This window comes from Alnus glutinosa, chromosome 5 (genome assembly GCF_958979055.1).
Source record: "Alnus glutinosa chromosome 5, dhAlnGlut1.1, whole genome shotgun sequence".
NCBI lineage: Eukaryota > Viridiplantae > Streptophyta > Magnoliopsida > Fagales > Betulaceae > Alnus > Alnus glutinosa.
The window spans coordinates 13,085,489-13,111,318 of NC_084890.1; the positions used below are offsets into that span (position 1 = coordinate 13,085,489).

At 36.7% G+C, this 25,830-nt stretch overlaps 1 protein-coding gene across 1 annotated transcript; it reads right to left on the reverse strand.

Annotated features, from left to right (window-relative positions):
- Positions 1-1,511: 1,511 nt before the first annotated feature.
- On the reverse strand, positions 1,512-9,800 carry LOC133869372 (glycine-rich RNA-binding protein 4, mitochondrial). Its single transcript, XM_062306350.1, has 4 exons — positions 9,610-9,800; positions 2,122-2,190; positions 1,927-2,033; positions 1,512-1,834 (listed from the first exon to the last, which is right to left on the reverse strand). Exons 1-4 carry the CDS (start codon positions 9,758-9,760, stop codon positions 1,694-1,696), a joined length of 468 nt encoding a protein of 155 aa, XP_062162334.1. The 5' UTR covers positions 9,761-9,800; the 3' UTR covers positions 1,512-1,693.
- Between the last annotated feature and the right edge of the window lie 16,030 nt (positions 9,801-25,830).

Here is a 25,830-nt window from a genome sequence, read left to right on the forward strand (position 1 = left end):
AAGTAAAAAATGCATGAAAAATAAATAAAAATATACAAACCAAGACTCGTGATGAAACCTGGCTTTCTTCACTAGGGTTTGGGAAAGCAGAGCAAAAGTTTCTTTAGACATCAACTTTGAGTTGAAGATTTGAATGGGACTAAATTATTAAAAAAATACATAAATTCAATAGTCCAAAGTCGACAGAAAAGTCAAGTCGACCTTTTCTTGGTCCAAAGAAATTCGTAGGGATATGGAAGTGGAACAAACGAAGAAGCCCAGTCAATTCCCTAAAAAAAATTAAAATAAATAAATAAATAAATAATTGGACATGTTGATTGAACAAATACATATTCAAAGTCGTCCTTTTTCTGTGTTTTTTCCTTAATTAGGACAAAGCAAATTAGCGGGCTGAATCAACTTTAAATTCACAACGGACAAAAATTGGTTATTAGCAAACAAAACAATCCTCCAATATTTAAGAGCAATCTAAAGTATCGGTTTGTTTTGGTGTAAAATAGTTTCTGAAAAATGATTTTAGCATTTTTTAGTATTTGGTAGGGACGAAAATAATAAGTCAACCGAAAAATGATTTCTATTTAACCAAAAATACTTGGTCAATTTCGAAAAATGATTTTTTAAAAGCGTAAATCATTTTTTTCAAACTGCAAACGCAATCGACCTTCTATTAAATGACGCAATCAACTTTCACGCTCAATCAGTCGACCATCGCTGAAATCCGACAACCGGTCGATGTCTGAATCTGGACATTTTTGCCAGAATCCGGCGACGTCCGGCCGTCGTCGCAGGATTCCGACGGACTAGATTATGGCCGGATCTAGCCAGATTCCGACCATACAACCGGAATTCGGCCAAGATTTGGCCAATTTGGCCGGAATTCAGCCATTTTAGGGCTGATGCCAGTGAATTTGGCCGGAATTCGACGATGATGACCGGACGTTGTCGTATTCAGTTTTTCGCCATTAATGATTTTTTTTTTTGTGAAAATCAAACACCAGAAAATATTTTCGAAAAAATCTTTTTTCCTAAAAAATAATTTCGTTACAAATATTTTACGATGAAAATTATTTTACGTCAAAATATACAAAGCATTAATATACAAAGTGGGTATTTGCTAACCATTTGGAATTGAATCAAGTTTGATCATAAAACCCTCTGACGCCACGTCTCTTGTCCTATTTTTTTAAAAAAAAATTGTATATATTAAATTAATAGACCATTTATCACTCAGAATAAAAAAAAAAAATTACAAGTCCTGCAGCTCCCCAACTTGAGCTTAACTCAACACCGAGCAAGACCATTGATTTTTTCTCTTTCCTTTTTTTTTCAAAAATAACTTGAATTGCTCGAGTTGAGATCTAGCCCAATATACGCTAGCTCCACATTGACATTCGAGAAATAAGATGTAACACCCTAATTTTATATTGAGAAAAGTAATCTTTATAGAGTAAGCGATTTATAAAAGTACTGATAAGTCACATATTACTTGCTTACTAAGTAATTTTAGAAAAGTACTAAATTGACTAGTCCTTTTAAGATGATAACATAAATATAGTTAACACTTTTCCTAGATCGTTACAAATGATATTAGAAGTAATGCCTTGTAACACCCCAAACCAATATTGAAAAGATAAATAGCCCACATAAATAGGAAGAACGCTATCCGTTAAACCGATCATATTTGACAAATTGGTTAGTACCAGCAATCTGGCACCTCATCTTCTTCCTGCAAATTCTGCCGCACCTTTGGCGGTCCAGAGGTTTTTGGGCATCCTCCAAAGGCATTGCCCCCAGGCTTCGCCAGCTCTACGTAAATCACCCTGCCATCAAATTTCTGAAAAGAAAAAGAAAAGATGAGTCTATTATTGTAGGTAAATCTCTGAGGTGGATTTATCCTGAAAAACAAGAGAGGTGGCAAAGTAGAACCTTGTAATCCATATTTTCTAGGGCTAGCATGGCATCTTCTTGACAAGTATACTGAATAAATGCATACCCCTTTGACCACTTTCTGGCTCCATTCTTTTCTAGCTTCACTGCCAGAGATTGTAAATACAGTGTCACAGTGAAAAAAGAGGGAAGAAAGTATAAAACATACCAAATTCTCAAGATGATTTGAATTACCTTCAGCTATCTCGCCAAAATTTGAAAATTCCTGTCGCAAATTACTTTCACTGGTTGAATATGGTAAATCTGCACGGTAATATGCATAATTAGAACTAGGAGAGCTACTGATCAAGAAATTTGAGAAGAGTCTGCTGCAGTCAAAAAGCAATTGAACAATTCCACTTGAGTTTCTCAACAAATGTTAGAACAATGGCAATTTCAAAATATTAAGATTTATGTCACTAATAGCTATAGAGAAACGATACATACCACACAAACATCCTATAAATATCCTACAACGTAACAAGGTCTAGTAGTCATTGAATAAATATATTTTTTAAAATAAGGGCTGATCCAATGACTACTAAACCTTGCATCAGGTTTGTGCGATATTTATGGAATGTTAGTGTGGTATGGTAGTATTTCTCATATCTATAACATGCGACAGACTCGTGTTTCTGGGTCCTGTGAATCAAGTGATCAAGATGAAAAATATGCCAAAAATGCTGATAACTTTTGGTGTTTCATTCTAATGAGATTGAGTAAACAAATTCGATAATTGTGGACAGGACAAAACATCTACCAAAGTTAATATATGTATACTGTATAATCATAACCAACGAACCCTATAAAGGCCCCAGAAAATGGTGCTTTTCTAATTATTTTATGATGTTGATGAAAACTTCCAACAGCAATCAAAGCAACAAAAGGGATTAATTCACCAATCACAAACATTATATTTATCTATAGTTATAATTTAACAGAGGCTAAATTAGATTATGAGCTCTCCAACTCTGGTAATGTTGTCAATTTGGTCCTTAAAATCAACCCTATAGCTGTAACTGTCAACTATGTCCCTCAGCCTAGCTCCACTATCAATGGACACCTTAAATGCTCACGTGATGCTGCACCTGAGTGCTGAGTGTAAAATGACAGTTTTAGCATCTTTACATTTCTATTGAAAGAGGAAAGATGGCCATGCAAGATGTATGTGAACATGATCACCTGACTCAATGACGTCATTGCTTTTGTAAATCAAAAGAATTTTGGGAGGAAGGGGGGGGGGGGGGGGTGGAGCAAAATACCCATTCAAAAGAAAAGTTAAGAGAAAGAGAGAGAGAGAGAGAGAGAGAGAGAGAGAGAGAGAGAGAGATTCTTATGCAATGAGTGAGACTCCTTAAGAATTGATGGAAGATTGGCAGCAAGAAAGGTTGTCGAAGAGATTGTGAAGCTGAGAGAATAACTTAGAGAAGAATGAATAGGACTTGGTTTTAAAAAGATTTCAAAAACCCTAAATTAGACCACTCATAATCCTTTGTGATTCAGTTTCTACAAATTATCGCTGAATCTTTTCTTCTCCTCCTTAACAAATAACAGTCAATGCCCTTCCTTTAACTTCGAAACCAAATTCTTGTTTTTCACTCCAAACAACCAAAACTTTAATTTCCAAACTGCACTTTCCGTCTCCGAGAAGGATGAAGCTCATGCGCTCGTCAATGTCAAACTCCGCACTTCTCCTTTACAAAACCCTAAAAAAAAATTGAGGGAATTCTCATCAATTCAACAACTCCTGGTGATGGGGGGAGGGAGGCTACACGCCTCCCTCCTCCCGGTGGTGTTTTACCTTTTAGCCCTTTTAGGGCTATGGAGTGTTTTTGTCCCTCCCTGGTGAGAACCAGTGGAGGTTAGGTCTCTCCCAGCCATTAGGTCTGTGGAGTTTTGTTTCCTCCCGGTAGATCCGGTGATGGCTGATCTTCCCCTAGTCCTCTCAGGGCTATGGTAGTTTGTGTTTTCTTTTTTCTTTGCTTTCGTTCAGGCAGGAAGACTCTCTTCGAGACGTCCGGTGGTAGAGAGCTATTCTGGTTTATGTCGTCGGTGGGGTGCATGGCCGAACGTTCATCTACTTTTCTATTTTGAAGCCAGATCTCGCATTTCCATCGACTTCTGAGAGACACGCGCCCTTCAGTCGTGATCGCCGTCGTCCTCTAGTCATGCCGCCGAAAGCTACGATTGTGTGCGTCACCGGTGACCGGAGCGTGGTCATCACGCGCCAGAGAGTTTCTCTCCTTGGGCACCCGTGATGGCCACGCTCCGCCTTCTGACCATGCAAGGTGGTGTCCGAGGATTATTTAGTCTGATCTGCTGCAAGGTGATTCCGGGGACGGCGTGTGTTCTACACGCGTCGTTTTCTGGTGAAGATAGCCCCTAGCCGCCGGCTCGAGTTGGGTTTTTCTGTTTGTTTGTTGTGTATTCCCTTTGTTTCTCCGGTCACAGTATGCCTTTGTATTGCTCAAATTTTTCTGGAATATTTGTTAGCTTGTAGCTAGATCGGCCCTATTTTCTTATGTAGAATGTGCGTTATTGTAAAGAGAGGCTCAATTGTTGTTCTTGTAAGGTTTGTGTTCTGCATAGACAGCTATTTTTTAAGTCAGATCCTTTTGGCTTAGAGTGTAGAGGGTCTTATCCCTCAAGTTGTAAGCCTTCGGGCCTTTTCAGCACTAATGATAGCACATGCTATTTGTTCTAAAAAAATGGTGATGGGACAGCAATCTATTTACCTTCCCATCAAATTTGGGTCAAAAATTTTACACCGAAAATAAAGAATAAACTAATTCCGGAGGAATTCTGATATATTAAGGGCACTATGTCGTTTAGTGAGAGCAAGTGATCATGTTCATGTGCATATCGTATGCCCAGCTTTCCTTTTTCAAAAATTTTCAAAACAAAAAATGTTAAAAAAAAAAAAAAAAAAATACTAGGTCAATTTTACACTTATGCAGTGACATATGACAATAAACATTTCCACTGTTGAAAACGCTTGAAGGATTGACCAAAGTAATCACAAATCGTACCTTCAGGGTTAACATCATAAAAAAATAAAACTTCAAGGAACAACAAACTCAAACTTAAGGACCAAGACGTATTTTAGCCGAACAAGAAACGAGTAGGCTTCACAAGCCCCCACCCTCCTTGAGGGGTTACCCATCGTTCAGTAAAATGCGTTCATGACTTATATTGCTAATTCGAGAAATACCTTAAGAGTAATGTTAAAAACTACATTTTTATTCTACAATGCCGACGTGTTAGTCACAACCAACGCTTGGTTTTTTAAAAAAAAAAAAACAAGAATTGATCAAATAATTGGTTAAGACTGCCATGTCAGCATTACGGGCTAACTGTGGGATAAAAATATATTTTCTAGCATTACTCATACCAGAATGGAAGACAAAGCAAATTTTCATAAACAAAAATTTATAAAATCTCTTAACAATAGAATTGACATAAAACACTACCAACACTACACAAAATCATGCATTATACCACTAATTGAAGAAAAGGCGGATAAGAAATCAATCATAAATTAAATAACAACATACTCTCAGATTAAAAAGATAAATAAATAAATAAAATTTCTAAATTATACTAGTAATGGAAGAAAACCCTGAAGATAAAGTAATCAAATTTACAAGAAAAAAAAAATGAAAAATAAGAGGAACACGAATAGGCTCATCACTCATCAGACTACATCTTAACGGTTCAATAATAATTGACTAGATATAAAATTCAAATAATCAAACATGCTTAGTTCAAAAAGCTTACATTAATCAACCAAGAAGAATTAAAAATTTGTGATAACGGTGACACTTAAAATAATAATATTTTTAGTACACAAGTAAACAAAACCAAGTATAATCAAAATGGATTTGAAAAATAAATGGTAGTAAGTAGAAAATACCAAGACTCAATAGGGTGTTCAAAGCTAACTACGTAAACTACTTACTGAAAAGATTAATAAAGGGTCAATCAAGTTAACTGTTTCATAATGTTAACGATACCATACAACAGAGTCAACTATAAGTCTATAACATTGAATTTCGAGCTGTATAATGCAGAAAATAAAAGTAAATTGCAAGTATCTCCATTCATGATACACAGTAAAAGTATTCTGTATGTTTAATTGCTTATTGAAAACTAATACAGCTACTTACAATAACCCAATTTTCTAACTATTTTATCATGTTGGAAAAGACTTCCATTTCAGTAATCAAAGCTTACATATGATTAGTTCAGGAATCAAATAAAATTTAAATATTTATCTAATAACATATTTTATGGGAGAAGGGGTAGGATTCAAAGAAGTATCACTCCTCCCAGTTTTTTCCAATATTACCCAATTCAGTGCGTTGAATGGAGATAAAGGGGTGTGGAATATGTTCAGAAAATTTTACTTTAATTAAAACGTAGAGCAGGAGAAACCCTCCTTGCACATGTGAAAACACGAACACAAATTGAATAACCTATCTCAAACTTCCAGAGAAAATACTCTCGTTTCTTTTTTAAATCATTGTTCAATGACTGTTGCCTAAACTTCCATGGAAAAGAATATAATTGATTGATTCCACAACTATCAGTTTTCCACCCTTGACTGACTCAAACCTTTAAAGTCCTTCCACGTAATTATGCCAACTAGGATATACCACCATCTTCCAGAAACCCTGAGCAGCAACCAGCATATTCATTTGTAAATCTTTTTCTTTCTCGAGTATCTTTAATAACAAAACATACCGTAACGGGAAAGTAAAAGGTATAAGCATATAGTAAACTTCTTATCTCAGAAAAGTATATACATATATTTCTGCTCCAAAATAAGTTGAGCACTATACAATCTACTATGTGCGTTTTGTGTAAACCAGAACCACTGCTATTCATAATTCAGTTGTGTTTATTTTATTTTATTTCTATTTTTTTTTCCTTTACAACAGTGTTCATTTGATTACTAGTAAAACATTTAGACCATCTGTAATACTTTTAACTATTTATTAAAAACTTCATATTAAAGGATTACATATTGCAACACCATGTAGCATGCATCATTTTTACATATACAGACTCAAATTTTATATGAAAGTGAATATAAATATAGAACACTTTTAACTAATCTAAAATTTCTGCAAAGTGGGATATCATTTCAAGTTTCAAAAAATAGGGATATTACATTCCAATTTCTTCCCGATACCTCCCAAGGAAAATTCCGAATTGTATCTCAAATTGACGGGTTAGTGTGAGCTTATCCATTATGCACTCTTCGAATAGGAATTCATTTTCTGAAAGATCCTGACTTTCGTGCTTTGGTGGGTCTCCGAGATCCTTTCGATGACCAAGGTTGTGTTGAAGGGATATCTATATGATCCGATCGATTGCATAAAGCCCGCAGTAGCAATGGAACCAAGGAAAATATACAGAAAAGACAGTTCTTTTCCATTATATTGGTATTTTCTATTATATTAGTATCAGTTAGCGATCCCGGCTAAGTGAGTCCTTTCTTCCGAGATGAACTATTGGCACCAGTCCTACATTTTGTCTATGTGGACCAAGAAGAAAGGGGGCTCAGCGGGAAGAGGATTGTAATATGAGAAACACAAAGAGGTCAACCTCTTTCAAATATACAACATGGATTCCAACAATGCAATACAATGTAGTCGGACTCTCATGTCGATTCGAATGAATCAACTTTTCCGTGGAGGTAAATCTTTGCCTGTTTGGTTAATTTGGGTCATGTCTAGGTGTGTGGTGAATCTCTTTGCTTGCTGGAAAGGGCAGTGTGGCTCACCTCAAAGGGTAGCAATGTGGAAGATGATCACTTCTTGCTTAATGTGGTATATTTGGAGAGAAATAAATGATTGTAGTTTTGAGAATTGCGAGAAAATGGTGGTGGATCTAAATGTCTTCTTCCTCAAAACCCTATACCACTGGACAGCCGCCTTTGAGAGCCTTTATATTACTAGGTTTAATGATTTTCTTGATTTTTTTCTTTTTCTAGTTAAGTGTCTCTCTTGTATACTTTCTGTGTACTTGGGTTGTGCCCTTTCTCTTTTTAATAAAATTCGATCACTTATTAAAAAAGAAAAAGAAATTCATGGAAGCAAGGTGATCTTCCTGCTTCATTCCATCCTTAACAAGGCAGTGAAATCAGAAGTCAACAATTGCATAGGATGCACTTGAAAATGCACATATGTTCTACTTCTAGAAAGATACTCTCACTCTAAGAAAGTAGGGATGCCTTCCTTCCTAAGAGCACTAGTAACAGCTTCCCTTAGATTTTCCATAAATGTATGAAATCAAACTATTTTTTGCTTCTCTATTATATCTTCACAATAGTTTCCCTTATCATTTCCATGTACCGTATAAATATTCTTAAAACTAAATGTTAGGAGAAGAGAGAGGAAAGAGAAAGCCATTTAAATATTGTTTAAAAGAAATGTTAGAGGCAAGAGAAAGCCTTTTTATATTAAAATAATGGTAAGGGAAGCAAAAGTACTATCCTAGATCTTGGGTAGCACTTTTGGTTCCCTTGGTTTAGGAAACACTTACGAAAGCTGTTGCATGGTTTTTTTTAGGAGTTTTTCCAACATCTAGATAAGAGCACTAGTAGCAGTTACCCTATATTGGTTCCCTTCCTTATATTTAGGGAAAATTTCATGAAAAACATAAAAAAACCTCCCACAGCAGATACCCTATATTTAGATGAGTGGGTTGGGAATAAATAGTAATTCCCTATGTATACATGTCTACTATTCCTTCCCTATGTATTATTTTAATATAAAAAAAGTATATTTAATTGATATACGGAAGAAAGTAAATGTAGGAAAGAGAGAAAAAGAATAAAATAAGAGTAAAAAAATAATATTTAATTGATATAAGGAAAGGTAAGAGAATCTATTGTGGGGTTTTTTTTATAGGGAAGCAAAAAGTAGTTTTGTTCCCTAAATATAGGAAAAATGGTTGGGAATCTGCTGCTAGTGCTCTAAGAGAATGAGATTTAAGGAAGCCATTGGGTTTAGGGAACACCTAGGGAAGCTGTTGCATGGTTTTTTTAGGAGTTTTCCCAACATTTAGGGAAGGGAATGAGATTTTATGAAGCCATTGCTAGTGCTCTAAGATTTAGAATAGAAAGTGCACAGGCAAAGCGAACAAGGGCAAAACAGTCAGAAGTTTCTAGAGTATTTCACATAAAAGGAACCATTGGTACAAATGAAGAATCTAAACACGTAATTGCACAAAGAACAGAGGTACTAAGAGAACAACAAATTCTCAAATAGTAACATACTCAAAGAATTAATGAATTTTATCACTGATTGAAGAAAACCCAGATGGAATGCAATCGAATTTGCATATAAATGAACAGATTTAAGTAGCAAAAAACTAACAGAACTTAACAAACTCAGAAATCAAGTAAACAACAGAATTAACAAACACAAACACAAACACAAAAAACTCTGAAAGTAGAAGAAAATGAAAAGCCTCATGCATTATTCCACTAATTGAAGACCACCCACATGAGAAATCAGTCAGAAGTTTGAGTAACAACAAGCTCTCAAACTAAAATAAATAAAGAGTTAATGAAACATACCATTCACGGAAGAAAACCCAGATGATAAATCAATCAAATTTACACAGAAAATAGGGGATGAGAGATATATAGAAAGAGAACAGGAATGACTTTACTTCTAACCATGATTCTGCTTGCAAGGGGATAGTCAAAGAGAGAAGCTCTGAGCTTCAGAGAGTTGCGGTTAGAGGAATTCGTTAGAGAATTCCTGATTGTAGGACGTGCGGGCTTTGCGTAACAAGGGAAAGAGAGTGTTGCTGCCAACATGTTTTCGGAGCCAAAAAACGATGTGAATCTCGCTCACAATCAGAAAGAATTAAGGCTTGCTGAAACGGTGCGTTTCCTTACTGCCATATTTTTTATTTGTAAAATTATCCCAGAAGTGTTTCAGATTTTTTATGTGACAAACAAAGCCACATTTCTAATTTTTACGATTAAAGGTAGGAAGGAGTTCTGGCCTTATGATAAAAGAGTTGACGTATATCAATTATTATTAAATATTAAAAAATAAAATGTAATGATTAGTTGGAATATCACGTTCATATTATTGGATAAATATTAAATAGAATTATAATATCTATCATTTTTCTTTTTTAAGCCAAACTTCTAACAAAATACTTGCCCGGCATCCAATTTTTAATAGAAGGCTTGCTAACTGTCAACTTCTTTATGTCATAACAATTAAAATGTGTAACTTATATTCAAGGGAAAACTGCAATTTACCCCCCTAATGTTTACACCAATTTACAATTCTGGTACCAATGTTTAGATTGCTTCAATTGCACCCAAGAAAGTTGCAAAAATTTGCAATCCACCCCCTTCCGTCTAATTGCTCCGTCTGATGAGACGGAAATGCACCCACGCGCGTGGCACGTGAGTTTTTTGGGCCAAACTTGACGAAAATGCCCTCATCAAAACGCTGCGTTTTGCTCATCTCCTTCAACGAATTTTCGCAAAAATTGGGGCTTCGATGGTCCTGGGTTTTTGAATCAGCCCATCGACCCAATCTGAGACTTTATTGGAGGAACCAGAGGGAAGAGGGTTTGGGGACTCGGTGATGGAAAGGCCGAGAGTGATGAGGGCTCTGAAGCCGTAGGATTGGGGCTCGTCTAGCTCCTGCGCGAGCGAACGGTGGAGATCGAAGCTGGCCCGGGCGAGGGCCGAGAGGGGCTAATCGTAGAGGACTCGAGTAGAACCAGGGGTCGCCGGCTGAACCCAGAGCGATTTCCGGCAAGACAAAGCTAGGTTTTCGTTTGTTCAACGGTGGACTGTCGAAGAGCACGGATTTCGGCCATTTCAGTAGGATTTTTCCGGTGGATTTTGGTAGAATTCCTTAATGTGATTAAACCTTGGGAATTGCTTGATTTTTGACCGATTATATGTTTGATTTTTGAAGATGGGTATTTCTGGGTTGTCGTTTGTTCTTGGCCGTGTACCTCTGTTTTCTAGCCAGTGACGTGTGTGTACTGATGGCCGAACGGTGTTGTGTGTGTTGATGGCCGAATGGTGGTGGTGTTTGATGGATTGATTATGAGTGTTTTGTGGGTTTGATCAGTAGAGAGTGTTTGGCTTGTGTAGCCGATCCTTTGATTTGGCCCAGTCGAGCTCGAGGAACCCACCGGCGACCAACGCCTTCGAGAAAATTCGCTGAAGGAGATAAGCAAAACGCGGCGTTTTGATGAGGGCATTTTCGTCAAGTTTGGCCCAAAAAACTCACGTGCCGCACGCGTGGGTGCATTTCCGTCTCATCAGACGGAGCAAGTGGACGGAAGGGGGTGGATTGCAAATTTTTGCAACTTTCTTGGGTGCAATTGAAGCAATCTAAACATTGGTACTAAAATTGCAAATTGGTGCAAACATTAGGGAGGTAAATTGTAGTTTTCCCTATATTCAAATTATATCACCGTGTAACGTAATTGCTTATTCTTCTCCAATATGAGGACATTGGATTGTAATTCATTGACCCAGCAAGAATATCGTGTGATGTAGGATTAGGCTTAGCAATTCAAGTTCACGGGCCGATTACGCAATCGGGTCCAACACGAACCCGTCCCGATTAATAATCGGGTTGAATTCCTAAACCTGAACACAACCCTATTGTTAACCGAGTTACCCGAACACAACCCGGGTAACCCGTTGTGAAGAATCGACTCTTCGTCTGAAGAAAACGAGTGAAACCCATCGCATCCAAGCAAGCCATGGCCATGAACTGAAGCCAAGAAGACAAGCGTGAAGCCCATTGCATCGCATCCAATCATATCCCCCATAAACCATGGAAGAAAACATAGAGAAAATCAGGGAGATATTGGGAAGGAAAACAAGGAGAAGATTCTGCAGAAATAAATGAGAGATGATGCTGTGAGAGAGAGAGCATCAATCTTGTGCCTTGATTTGAGGATCCTTTTGCAAGTCTGGTTTATCCTCTAACAGGAGGCGTGAAGACGATGAAGTGAAAGTATGAAGACAGTGAAGAAGGTCGATTCGTTGAAGAACTTGAATACTTCAAGGTGTGAAAGTTGAAACCATTGAAACGGCTGAAGGAGAGGAGGCGTGAAAGAAAGTGAAAACTGAAAAGAAAAGATGCGGCCGCTAGGGTTTGTTACTAACTTTGTTTCGGGTTTTTTTAAAAAATAAAAATAAAAGAGTTATAATCAGGTTGACCCGAACCCAATTACCCCAAACCCAAACCCTCTATTTTCGTGTCGTGTTCGTGCTGGGTTCACGGGTCGTATCAAAAATTGCCAAGCCTATGTAGGATAGACTACAGCAGGTTCTCGAGTGGTCGTCCCAAGAAGCCCGTCTTGCGGGGTGAGAGGTCATCTCGAAAAGCCCGTCCCGAGAGGTCATTTTGAGAAGCATCACAAGAAGCCTGTCCCGAGAGGTCATCCTGAGAAGCCCATCCCGAGTGACCATCCCGAGATGCCATTGAGAGAAGCCATCTCAAAGGGCCATCCTAATTCTACATATGCGTCCTTTCAATACCAACATATTTAATGCACCAGATTTGAGGATTTTGACCAAGTAGGAAAGTGAAGACTAAGTTGACCAAGGACGATTTGGAAAATATGCCACATAAAAAATTCTCCATAATAATTTCTATATTTAGATTTTCTTTGGAACCAAATATTTTCATAATTATTATATTTTGCTTCTTTTGTTTTATTTTCATTCTTAGAAGATTTTACCATTTTGTAGCTTTTGGGTTTCACTATAAATTCGGATAAATTATATTGGAATAATCAATTTTGTCCTAATAATATTATCAGTTTTCTTTAATCAACGTGTGTTTTTATTTTCTGTATTGAAAATGTTGTGCAAATTATAATACTCGCAAGTGCACGAATCGTTTGCAATATAGTGTTTTGCAAGTGCGAGGTCGATCCCACAGGGAATTGATTTGCGAAAATTAATCTCTATTCAAACTAATCCTATTTTAACCTCGTTCCAAATTTAGGGGTTTTTGATAAAATAAAACATAAACAAAATTAATGAAAATAAAAGGGGTCTAGGGTTTTGGAATCCACAATCACCAAATCACAACAACCTAATCTCATGCTCATCACACATATTTTGAATTCTTTCAAACCAATCTTAGGTATGTTCTGCTTTTGCTTCAAAAATAGTTTAAATCATTCAATGGATCCATTCTTCCACAAATCACAAAAGATATCTAGTTTCAACTAAATCATCAAATGTATCCATAGAATGAAATACAATGAATATCCAACATACATGAAAACCCAAGCCATCAATTTAATGAAATTATATCAAATCATCACTTGTATCCGAAAATCACAAGAGATATCCAAAAATAATTTCAAAAACCGAAATAGAACAATAAGAAATCAAGCCCATAAACTCAAATAGCATAAACAAGCATGAAACTCAGTTTCTATTCACTGGTGAGGTTTCATCCTCAACCCTAGATGAAAATATTAGCTAGACATGAACAAAGAAAGCATAAATAAACTACAAGAATGCATTAAAAATGAATAAACTTACAAAAGATTGAAATTCTAGGTCAAAATCGACCCAAAAACCCTAAGATACAGTGAAATCGGCCCCTAGGGCACTCCTAAGCGGCCTCATCCCCGAACAAAAGAGAAAAGAATGGTATTTATAGAGTTAGCTAGGGTTTCTGAAATTCCAGCTCCGCATAAATTCGATCGATCGATTTTAAAATCGATCGATCTACTTTTCGATCGATCTACTTAATATTCGATCGATCTACTTTTTCAGCACTTCCAAAAATCAAGCTTTTCTATGTATTTTTGCCTTGAAAATTGTCATTTTTCTCTTATTGCCCTGCAAAACGCAAAAACACTAAAACTAACCAAAACATTAGAAAGTAACAAAGCTAAATGTTTAACTAATGTAAATTAAGGGGTCCAAATATACACTTTTTAGCACTCATCAAATACCCCCAAACTTACATTTTGCTAGTCCCTTAGCAAAACAAAATAAAAAACAAAATCAAAGCATGAAACATAAGTCCTCTTTCGTGGGAGAAACGATTGCATTTAGCTTATGCAACAAGCCTTTTAAACCCCTAGGACTCCCTAGTAGACGAGTGAAGTCTCGTGAGGGTTTGCCAGATGTGATACCCACAAACATTGAAACACTGTGTTATCAATAAGAAATAATTTTTTACACAAACCATGGTTCATACGTCATTGACATGCTTAAAAAGACAAACTCCATCATAAACATCAATAGGGGATCCAACATCAAATCACTCATTAATGGACAATAAAGACATCACATTTTCTCAAAAGTGTAGAGTGAAATCAACATGCAATTATGAGGTTTCATTTTAATCTCAAGACAAGTACTTCAAAAATCATTGGAATCCCTATCAAATGAAACAACCAAGGCAAGATATGCAAATTATTTTATTTTATTTTATTTATATATTTTTTTGTTTTTTTTTTTATATGTTGGCTGTGCAATGCTCGGCTCCCTTAAGCTTTCTAATTGACCCATGTAACGAGTGTTGGGCCAGTGGCTCTCAAACTAGATGGTCTTAGGGCACTAGATGTAGAAACATCCCTAATGGCTTAATTACTCAAGTCAAAAAGGCTACGAAGCAAAACAAGCCATACAATTAACCAAATTGAAATTCTCACATTTTGACGCGAACACTCAATACTTAGTGAGGCAAGAGGCCCGGTTACTCAGTGATAAACTTAAAATGATCTTTTTTTTTTCTTTTTTTTTTTTTATATATATAAATATCTTGCAAGCCAAGGTTATTTATCAATAAGTCATCCAACAATTCTCAAAATACACAATTAACCACAAATTCATACCCCACAGATTACATGCTAATGTGCTCGTAATAATTCAACTCAAACAAGTGAAGTCTCACTAGCCCAAAAATAAGTCAAAAAATTCAGATTCCTAAAGACATGATGTGTTCAAAACTTTAAGCAAACCAATGAAATGCAAACCATAGTTACGATTTAACTCAAACTTGACAACAACAATTTTTTTTTTTTTTAATTAAAACATTTTAAGAACAAAAAGACAACTAAAAATAACTAAACAAACAAAAAAATTAAACAAACAAACAAATGGACAGAATGTTTTTCCATACCCCCAAACTTGTATTACACATTGTCTGCAATGTGTAGTGTAGAAATACATTACCAGAAATACGGAAACATGGAGGTGTGAAAGGTCAAGGCGTCCCCCAAACTTAAACACCAAAACACTTGTCAACAAAAACTAACAGCAATATTTTCTCATAAGAAACACACATCAAAAGGTTAATTGATGTCAAAAATAAAAGTAAAATGAAAAGAAATAAAAATGAAATGAAAGAAATCAACTGTACAAAAAGGTAAAAGAAAATTTACAGCGCCTTCCCCGATCATGTGGATGTCCAACCAATCCCTTCCACCCTTTCTTCTTTAAAATTTGATATCCCTCGGATGGAATGATGAAGGAATGAGCTTCAGTACTCATTTCCTTGTCGTTGGACGAATTTGGATTTAACGGGGCGCTGTGTGCTCAAGGTGCTCCTCTCCTCCTTCCCCTTCAAACTCAGCTGCTAAAGAAGATGTGCTGGGGAGAGATATCTCAATGGTTTCCCCATTCTCAGGTCGTGTCTCAGGAGTGGGATCCAATAAAGCCTATTCTTGCTCAGGTACCAAGTCTAGGTTAAATTCGATTTGAGTATCGCTCTCTTCAAAAGGATCTTCCAGACTTGGTCCATTAGCAATTTCCTCAAAAACTGCCTCACTCCCAAGTGTGGCGGTGGCCTGGGCATGCTCATGATAAGAAATGCTGAAATCATCCTCATCAATCATGTAATACCTTATGGCCATCAGCTGACTTTGAAACTCTTCTTCCTCTATTCTGGTGACTTCATCAACCAGATATTCTATCTGTCCTTCCATTCTGGCAATCGCTTGAGTGTTTTCCATTGTAGCATTCTTCACGTCACTAATAGCCTGGCCTGTGAGCTCTATGAAGACCTTGAGAGTGTCTTCCAAAGTGGACTGTGAGGAAAAAGCTGGATAATTGTAGGATGAAGGATGGGAAGATTGGCTATCGAACTGCGGATAATCAGGATGGTGCAGTTCTTGAAATTGGGGAGCACAATTTCCCATGGCTTGAGCTTGCCACGAGAAATCAGGATGACTGCTCCAGTCTGGGTTGTAAAAATTAGGATTTGCATCAAATCCCGGACAAGAGAAATTGGGGTTCATTTGCTCATAAGAAAGATTGCAGAATTGTCCCTAGGAGGGACAACTACTAGCACTATGATAAGGATCAGAGCAATATGAACATGGTTCATGTGGGTTGAAACTGTAAGGGTAGTTGGTTGGAGCAAGTGTCCTATCACTAGGTGAAGCATGTTGTGCAGAGGAATCACAATAATTATCAAATTAAAAACTCATGTTTCACTTACACCATATAGCAAGAAAATGTCCCACCAAAGATATGAACCAATATTTTATTTTATTTTTTTAAAATAAATTGATCAAAGAAAAACAAACAATAAAATAATATAAAACATAAACAAAATATTAACAAAATAAACTAAAAACAACTGATTTTTTTTTTCTACTGCTTAGAAAATTCGTACGATTGAAGTAAAGTTCGATCGATCGAGTTTCAATCGATTGAATTACTTCTAGATCGATCGACTTTATATAGGGCGAATGCTTTCTCAATCGATCGATTGAATTGATACTCGATCGATCGAATTCGCAGGGCACTCAGAAAGTGCAGAAACAGCAAAAACAGAACCGGGAACACAAATTTATTTATTTTGTTTTTTGAACGAAAACAGAAACAAAACAACAAATATATGAAAGAAAAATCTATCTAAACTAGTAGAAAAAAAAAAGAATCAATTCAAACAAAAATCAATTTCCACAAATAAAACAATTTCCTGGCAACGGTGCCAAAAACTTGTTGTGAAAATTTTAATACTCGCAAGGGCACGAATCGTTTGCAATATAACGTTTTGCAAGTGCGAGGTCGATCCCACTGGGAATTGAGTAGCGAAAATTAATCTCTATTCAAACTAATCATATTTTAACTAGGGCTGGCAATTTTGACACGACCCGATAATCCGATACAAACACGACACAAAATTAGCGGGTTTGGGTTTACCTTAAACGGGTTTGGGTCATAAATGGGTCTACTCGTTTATCTTGGCTTGGCGGGTTGTGTCGCGGGTGACCCGCCAGACACGATTATTTTTTTATTTTTTCTAATTTCTAATTTCTAATTTATTATTATTTGCTAACAGCTGCCTAAGTGCCTAACAGTGAATAAACTCAAAAAAAAAAAAAAAAAAAAAAAAAAAAAAAAAAAAAACCCTAACTTCTTTTCTTTTTCCTTCAACGCCGCCCCCCTCCCTCCTCCTCTTCTTCTTCTTCTTCTTCTTCTTCTTCTTCTTCTTCTTCTTCCTTTTTCTTCTTCCTTTCCCTGTCTCCTGGGCTTCGATTTCCTGGGCTGCGCTGTGGACGGCCTCGGCGACTTTGTGTCTCTCTCCGTCGACCCCAATGTCCATCCGGGCCAGATCTCCATCTCCCACATCTCCGGCGACGCTTTCGGCAAGCTCTTCAAGAACCCCAACTGGAACTACGCAGGCATCGCCGCCATCGAGGTCATGAAGATGCTCGGCGTCCGATCAGTCCGTCTCTCCCTCTCTCTCCAAAAGGACCTTCCCTTAGGGAGCGATCTCGGCTCCAGCGCCGCGGCTGTGGCCGTCTCCGTGAACAAAATCTTCGACGGGAGGCTCAGGCTGGAAGAGCTCGTCCTCGTTGCTGAAATCGGAGGAGAGAGTATCCGGGTAGCACAGCGGGTTACAGCTCCATTATTTTGAGGGGTAATGTATATTTTGACTGAATTAATAGAATTTCATAATTAGTTCTTTTCCTTGCTTATTTTTTTTAGAAGAATAGTAATGTTCAATAGAGTAGGAATGATGACCAATTGATATATTAGGATTGATAAATTTGTTTCTCGCTTGTAATTCCTTGTGGTTGAGAAGTTATTGAAAAAATATAAAAAGAGCTTGGAGTCTTACAATAAGATCACTCCAATCCCTACCTGTTATGAAGCTCAACTTCCCTGCCAAGAAAGACGGAGAGAGGGGAGTTTGAAGGCCGTGAAGGTGTTTTCACTGTTTTAGCTTTGAATGTTTAAACGGGTCGTGCCGACCCGATACGACCCATTATGCTAAACGAGTTTCACGGATCATGTCGGGTGACCCGTGAAATTGTCGAGTCGTGTTGTGTCTGGAGCCCCGACCCGTTAACATAAACGGGTCATGTTTGGGTCTAGCTTAAACGGGTCGTAAACGAGTCGTGTCGGGTACCCGTTTTGCCAACCCTAATTTTAACCTAGTTCCAAATTTAGGGGTTTTTGATAAAATAAAACATAAACAAAATTAATGAAAATAAAAGGGGTCTAGGGTTTTGGAATCCACACTTACCAAATCAAACCTAATATCATGCTCATCACACATATTTCGAATTCTTTCAAACCAATCTTAGGTATGTTCTACTTTTGCTTCAAAAATAGTTTAAATCATTCAATGAATCCATTCTTCCACAAATCACAAAAGATATCTAGTTTCAACTAAATCATCAAATGTATCCATAGAATGAAACACAATGAATATCCAACATACATGAAAACCCAAGCCATCAATTTAATGAAACTATATCAAATCATCACTTGTATCCGGAAATCACAAGAGATATCCAAAAATAATCTCAAAAACCGAAATAGAACAATGAGAAATCAAGCCCATAAACTCAAATAGCATAAACAAGCATGAAACTTAGTTTCTATTCACTGGTGAGGTTTCATCCTCAACCCTAGATGAAAGTATTAGCTAGACATGAACAAAGAAAGCATAAATAAACTACAAGAATGCATTAAAAACGAATAAACTTACAAAAGATTGAAGTTCTAGGTCAAAATCAACCCAAAAACCCTAAGATACAGTGAAATCGGCCCCTAGGGCACTCCTAAGCGGCCTCCTCCCAGAACAAAAGAGAAAAGAATGGTATTTATAGAGTTAGCTAGGGTTTCTGAAATTTCAGCTCCGCATAAATTCGATCGATCGATTTTAAAATCGATCGATCGAACTTTCGATCGATCTACTTTTTCAGCACTTCCGAAAATCCAGCTTTTCTATGTATTTTTACCTTGAAAATTGTCATTTTTCTCTTATTGCCCTGCAAAACGCAAAAACACTAAAACTAACCAAAACATCAGAAAGTAACAAAGCTAAAGGTTTAACTAATGTAAATTAAGGGGTCCAAATATACACTTTTTGGCACTCATCAGAAAACACAATTTTTCTTTCACATGTATCACTTTCACAATGTCATCGTGGTACTTGAAATGATTTTTGTAAGACAAGTTATTACACCATGAATAGAAGTGCAATTCAGGCACTAAGATGGCCTCTCTCTCTCTCTATCTCTCTCTCTCCCGTGGTTGGCTCTTGAGTCCTATCGATATAGGACACATATTGCACCTATATTGTATTTAGTGTGGTGGACTAGAGGTAGTTGGTACCATAGTGGACTAGAGGTACTCTACCAACTGCAACAACATATTATTTGGTTGTATATGCTTAAGCCAAAAGCTCTATTCTCTCTCTTCTTTTTTCTCATTTGTCTTCTTCTTGTTTCAACTAGCTCAAGAAGGAAGGAAGGACTACATCTGGGGCGTTAGATGAGTCTGGTTGCTTATGAACTCGGTTTGACTCGGCTCACTTAAATTCGATTTGATCTTAGTTCGAAAAATAAATAAGTCGTTTGTGAACACAATAATCCGCTTGTATATTAAATGAGATATACTCGTGTAAACTCGGTTCGATTCGGACAAAGCTCATGAGCTCGATTTGTATAAAGTTCTACTCAACTCGTTCGACTTGAATCGTTAGCTCGCTCGTGTGTGTGTGTGTGTGTGTGTGTGTGTGTGTGTGTGTGTGTGTGTGTGTGTGTGTGTGTGTGTGTGTGTGTGTGTGTGTGTGTGTGTGTGTAAGATTCTATAATTACAATGTATAAATATTAACATTGTAAACATAATATATGTAATACTACAAACATTCCATTTAGAATGTGAAATATAGATCAAAATTAAAATTGTACTAAATTTTAATATTTTTTTAAAATAAAAATTATTATAAAACTCCAATCGAGTTGGACCCACTCGAGCTCGATTGGAGGCTAGGCTCTTAATAAGCTGAATTCGAACAACCCTTCAAAATTCGGCTCGAACTCCTATTTTTATGTATTCGAGCTGAATCCGACAGTCCCAAGCTCGGCTCAAATACAACCCTGGTCCACATCTCTTCCATCCTTTCCTTCTCTTCTTTCCTTTATGTCTTTTATTGCTTTTATTTATGTTTGGCTAGAGGTTTCTCTAATCCTCCTCACCTTTGATGAGGTTTTATCCATCGTCTTGTACGACTTCTCCAGCCCAGAATTGCAACCTCAATGTTTTGCCTCTTCACCGTGTCGTTCAAGTTCACCATCGTCTTCCCCGAATTGGTGGCCAGTTTTGTCAAAGTTCTTAGATCTGGTTTTTTAAAAGCTAGGTCTATATTCTTCCGATAGTCGACCCTGCCTCCCACACGCCTTTCCACAGCACTCGCTGACATTCCAGCTACTCGACGCCACCAGTTATGTCTTCTCCCGCCTTCCACGCGCCGGAGCGTGGCTCCCACGCATTATACTACAGTTCTCACGCGTCGGGTCTCTAATCTTCCACCGCATTGCTAGTCGTCAAAGTTGCTATTTTTTGGGATCTTTTACAGTTTATTTGCTTCTGTTTTTTTATGTTTCTTGGGTTTTCGTTTCCCTTTAGGGGAGACACTTGTATTTTGATTTGTGTTGGTAACTCTTTTTCCTATAGTCCTATTTTCGGACTCTGACAATGCTTTTACCGCTTCAGTCATCTTCTTGTGGTTGTTGCCGTTTCCAAATGGGGGTATAGATAGGCTTGCCTTAATCTGTTCCGCTTTAGCTTCTGTAACTGCCTTATGCTGCCCCTTGAGAGGACCGGGTCACTTGTTTGACCTATTTTCTACCCTTTGTAATTATTTCAGCGTTGTTTTAGTTTGTTTGGGTCTATTGTTGGAGAGCCCACCCTTTTTCATTTATAGAATCGTGCACTTTTTTTTCCTTTTAGATCAGAAGTGAGAAGGATCCTCCCCTGTAACCCTTTCCTTATTCAATTAGAAAACAAAAAAACTGCAACAACATATTATCTCTAAAATAACATAATTTCCTGTAAAAATTGAAGACAAAAACAATTATAAAGTTTTTTTTAGGAATTCTTAATTATGAGAGAAACTATATAAAGATTCTTTTTCAAGAAGAAATCCCTGTTTTGAAAAATCGGAAAAATAAAAAAATAAAAATAAAGATAAAGAGTTCATCTAGACTAAAAAAGATCAGAATTAGTAAAACAAATAAGAAGAGATTTAGAATTTTTACCTGGAGTTTATTTTCCTAAAAAAGAAAATAAACTTATTGTTGAAAGAGCTACTTCGTATAACTATTGGAGATGTATGTTAAAAGCAAAACTAGTGAAAATTTGGCTAGAATATGATATCCTACTCGACCTAATCATTTAGGTATACGAGCAAAAAAGAAGAAGATCTTAATGCTAAAAAGCTTAAAAAATAATGATTAACTTGTGGTTATAATTGTGAAAATTTTAAACCAAATGAACATATTTTATATTATATTTGAAAAATAGATTTTAGCTAGTAATAGGAATAAAATTAAAATGATATAACGCTATCGGATGTTATTCCTTTGAATTTGAATTTATTAAAGGCACTAATAATTTTATGGCATATTATATTAGTTGGAACCATCATAAAGAACTGCTAAACAAGTTTACAAGCAACTAATGAGTTTATTTGAGATTGTGTGAAAGAAGCTTGAAAAGTGTTTTTGGTACATAAAAATATGTGCGAGGCAAAAATGGGCCGGTTTTGTAAAAAACTTATAAAATACTTGTTTGACATTTTTATTCTAAAAAAGCCTAAAAACTACGTTTTGGAGAAAACTTTAAAATGGGTCTTTTTGTAAAAAGGTATTTCTGAGTTTTTCTATAGATAAAAACTCTATTTCTCAACGCAATCATAAATGTGCTCTAAATATTAATATTTAATTTGTACAAGAATCCATAAATCCTAAATAAGGTGTACAATGTGTTTAAAAAATTCTAACAATGAATCTTTACATTACGGAGATAATCCTTTCACACATTAATAACTTTAAAGATACTTGTTACAAGGCGTATAATACGCTGTAGGAAACTTAAAAGGCTTTCTTTTAGCACTGTAGCATTACAATAAGATAGCATTTTTAGCGTATAAAAATAAATCTAAATATTTAGTATTATACATAACAGACAATCTATGTAGTAGACACGAAATTAAAAGGATTATTCATTTAAGACTTTACTTGATGAGTTTCATTTACTCTTCTCATCTCAAATCAAGATTAATTATGATATGGCTAAGCTAATGAGATTAATTTTTTTTTTTTCAAGAAACAATTGGACACAAAAACAAAAGGAGAAAAAAGAAACATTTGATCGAACTAAAATTATGCCATACAATTATGATTAGATGCTAAGCTTTGACTGAACTACACTAACAACAAAGCTAAACCCGTCCTTTCAAATTTTAAAATCTCAACGTCCTCTCTCTCTCTCTCTCTCTCTCTCTCTCTCTCTCTCTCTCTCTCTCTCTCTATATATATATATATATATATATATATATATATATATATATAAACACATTTGCTGAATCTAAATTTGATCAATTAGCTCTATCAAATCCTACTCTCTCTCTCTATCAATCAGCTGAATCCAAATTCTTTTTTTTTTTTTTTGAGTTCTTATCGGATTTTTGTTTGACTAGATAACATTTGTAATCTTTTACAAGTCCTAACCACCTATACTGTGTCATGTTTTTAGTTCTTTTGTGAGAAGATGTACTTGAGGCTTCGATGGATCTACATAAATTTCTACCTACTCTCGAAACAGATATTGCCTCCAAATCTTGAAAGAGTAAACTACTGATGTTAATTCCAAATCATGAGTATGATAGTTTTTCTCATGATCTTTTAACTGTCTTGAGGCGTATGCTATAACTTTTCCCTACCACATCATCACACACCCTAGTCCTTTTAGTGATGCATCACTATAGACTACAAATGTCTCGGACTCTATAGGAAGTATGAGGACAAGCGCAAATACTAACCTCTGCTTACATTCTTCAAAATCTGCCTCGCATACATCACTCTGTACAAAGTGAGCATTCTTTTTTATTAAAGCGGTCAAATGACCAGAACGAGTGGTAAAGCCTTCTACAAATCTCTATTAATAACCCGCCAACCCCAAGAAACTACGAATTTCATGGACAGGGCTGGAGCCACACTTTGGCTTGGCCCCCCCAAGCCAAAGGTCTCCCCCCCCTCCCCCCCCCCCCCCCCCCAAAAAAAAAAAAACAATAATAATTAATTTTTACCCCTATTTTTTAAAAAAAATATAGTTTTGGCCCCCCAAATCATTTTTTTTCAATTTGGCCCCCCCCAAAACCTAAAAGCTGGCTCCGCCCTTGTTCATGGACGTTTATTGGCCATTCCTATTGGACCATAATCTCGATCTTGCTATGATCAACCACAATACCGTCTTTTGAGATTACGTGACCAAAAAATTAGACTTTTTTCCAACCAAAACTCATACTTCTTGAGTTTGACAAACAACTGTTGTTCTCTTAGAATACCTTACACCGTCTTTAAGTGGTCACCAGGTTTTTGACGATTAGTTTAGTAAACTAAAATACCATCGAAAATCACTTCCACAAACCAATCAATGGTACATGTAGAATACACGATTCATCAAGTCCATAAACACTGGTGGAGCATTAGTCACCCCAAATGGCATAACTAAGAATTCATAATGACCATACCTTGTTCGAATCGCCGTTTTATGTATGTCTTCTTCCTTCACCTTAAGTTGTTAGTATCTTGATTGAAGATCGATCTTTGAGAATACATTTTCCTTTTTTAGCTGGTCGAATAGGTTGTCCATCCTTGGAAAAATATATTTATTTTTTATGGTCATGTAGTTCAGCTTTTGGTAATCTATGCACAAATGCATAATTCCATCATTCTTTTTCACAAACAGCACTAGCGATCATCATGGTGATATGCTTAAGCGTATGAGGCCTCTATCCAACAACTTTTGGAGTTGTTCTTTTATTTCCTTCAGTTCAGCTAGCACTATTCGATACGGTTCCTTGAGGATTGGTTCTTTTATTACCAATATTTCTTGGCATTAAGTCAATGGTGAATTCGATCTCATGATTATGTGGTAATCCTCATGAAAATGCGGTAAAGACGTCAAGGTACTCGTACACTATTGGAATGTCTTCTAGTTTTCGTTCGACTTATGGCTTAGCTGTTACGTAAGCTAGAAATGCGAGCGTGACTTGTCAAGCACCCCTTGTACCTTGAATTACGAAAAGAAGAGGTGGGGTAGCCCGCACTCGAGAACCGCAAAACCTAAACTCTTCTACACTTGGCAAATGGAAAACAAATTCATTTTTCTTGCAGTTAATGCTTGCATGATATTTTGATAACCAATCCATCCCTAGAATTATTTCATACCCAAGCGTTTTGAATACTGATAAATTTGTTGGCAAGACTCTGCCTTCTATATGGACATAATAGGTCATTATCGTCTTACTACGCAAGACTCTTTCACCTCCAAGGGTTTCTAAAACTAGATCTTACCTTATAAATTGCGTGTTAATATGACATAATTTAACATATGATGCAGAGATGAATAAATGTGTAGCTCTTGAATCGAGAAAAGTACACGCAAGGCTACCAAACAAAGAAATGGTACTTGTCACAACATCATTGTTCTCTTCATCCTCATCAATGGCTTCCACCGAAGTCAGCGTATACACCCTTTCCTGAGCAGGTCGTCTTTTCTTAATGTCGTTTCCTTTTGGTCTGGATCCACCTGCAGCATCCATCGGACAATTTCTTTTGAAATAGCTACTTTGGCCACATCGATAGCAGCTAACCTCATTGGCCTTACTATCATCAAAGTGTGCTCTCCCACACTTATGGCATGAAGGCCCCTGGTTTCCCATCGCTGAAGGAAAGTTCTTCCTTTCAACTGGCCAATTGCCATTACCCATCACAAGTCTCTTAGAAGATTAAGATGTATGCAGCATCGATCGCTTCTTCAATTCATAAGCAGCAGATGACTCACGCATTCCCCTCTCAACAAGAGATGCCACATCAACCAGTCTAACATAGTCCCTGATTTCATGGCACATGACCCTCTTTAATGCAAGGGTTAAGACCATTCTCAAAGTGTTCTGCCTTTGACTCCTCATCTAGAATCAAATTGGTGACAAACCATGCTAACTCCATAAATCTAGAGGAATAATGCTCCACGGTCATACTGCCTTGCACTAGGTTATGAAATTCAATGGCTCTTAGCTACCTCTGAGCTCTTAGGCAGAACCGCATGTTAAACTCCTCAACGAACCATCCCCAACTGATGGTGGTTTCCAGTCCTATCTCCGGATGCAGCAGTTCTTCTATGGATTTCCACCATCTCACAGCTTCGCTTGTCAGCGTCAACCTAGTGTACCTAAATTTTTGTTCATCAGTACAACTGAGTGTTTCGTGTAATAGCTGAAGGTCCATAATCCAGCCTTCAGCTACTGAGTGTCCTTGTGTTCCATCGAATATACCGAATAGCTGACAAGCAAAGTCACGCATTAAGCAACATACATGCTCAAATCTCTC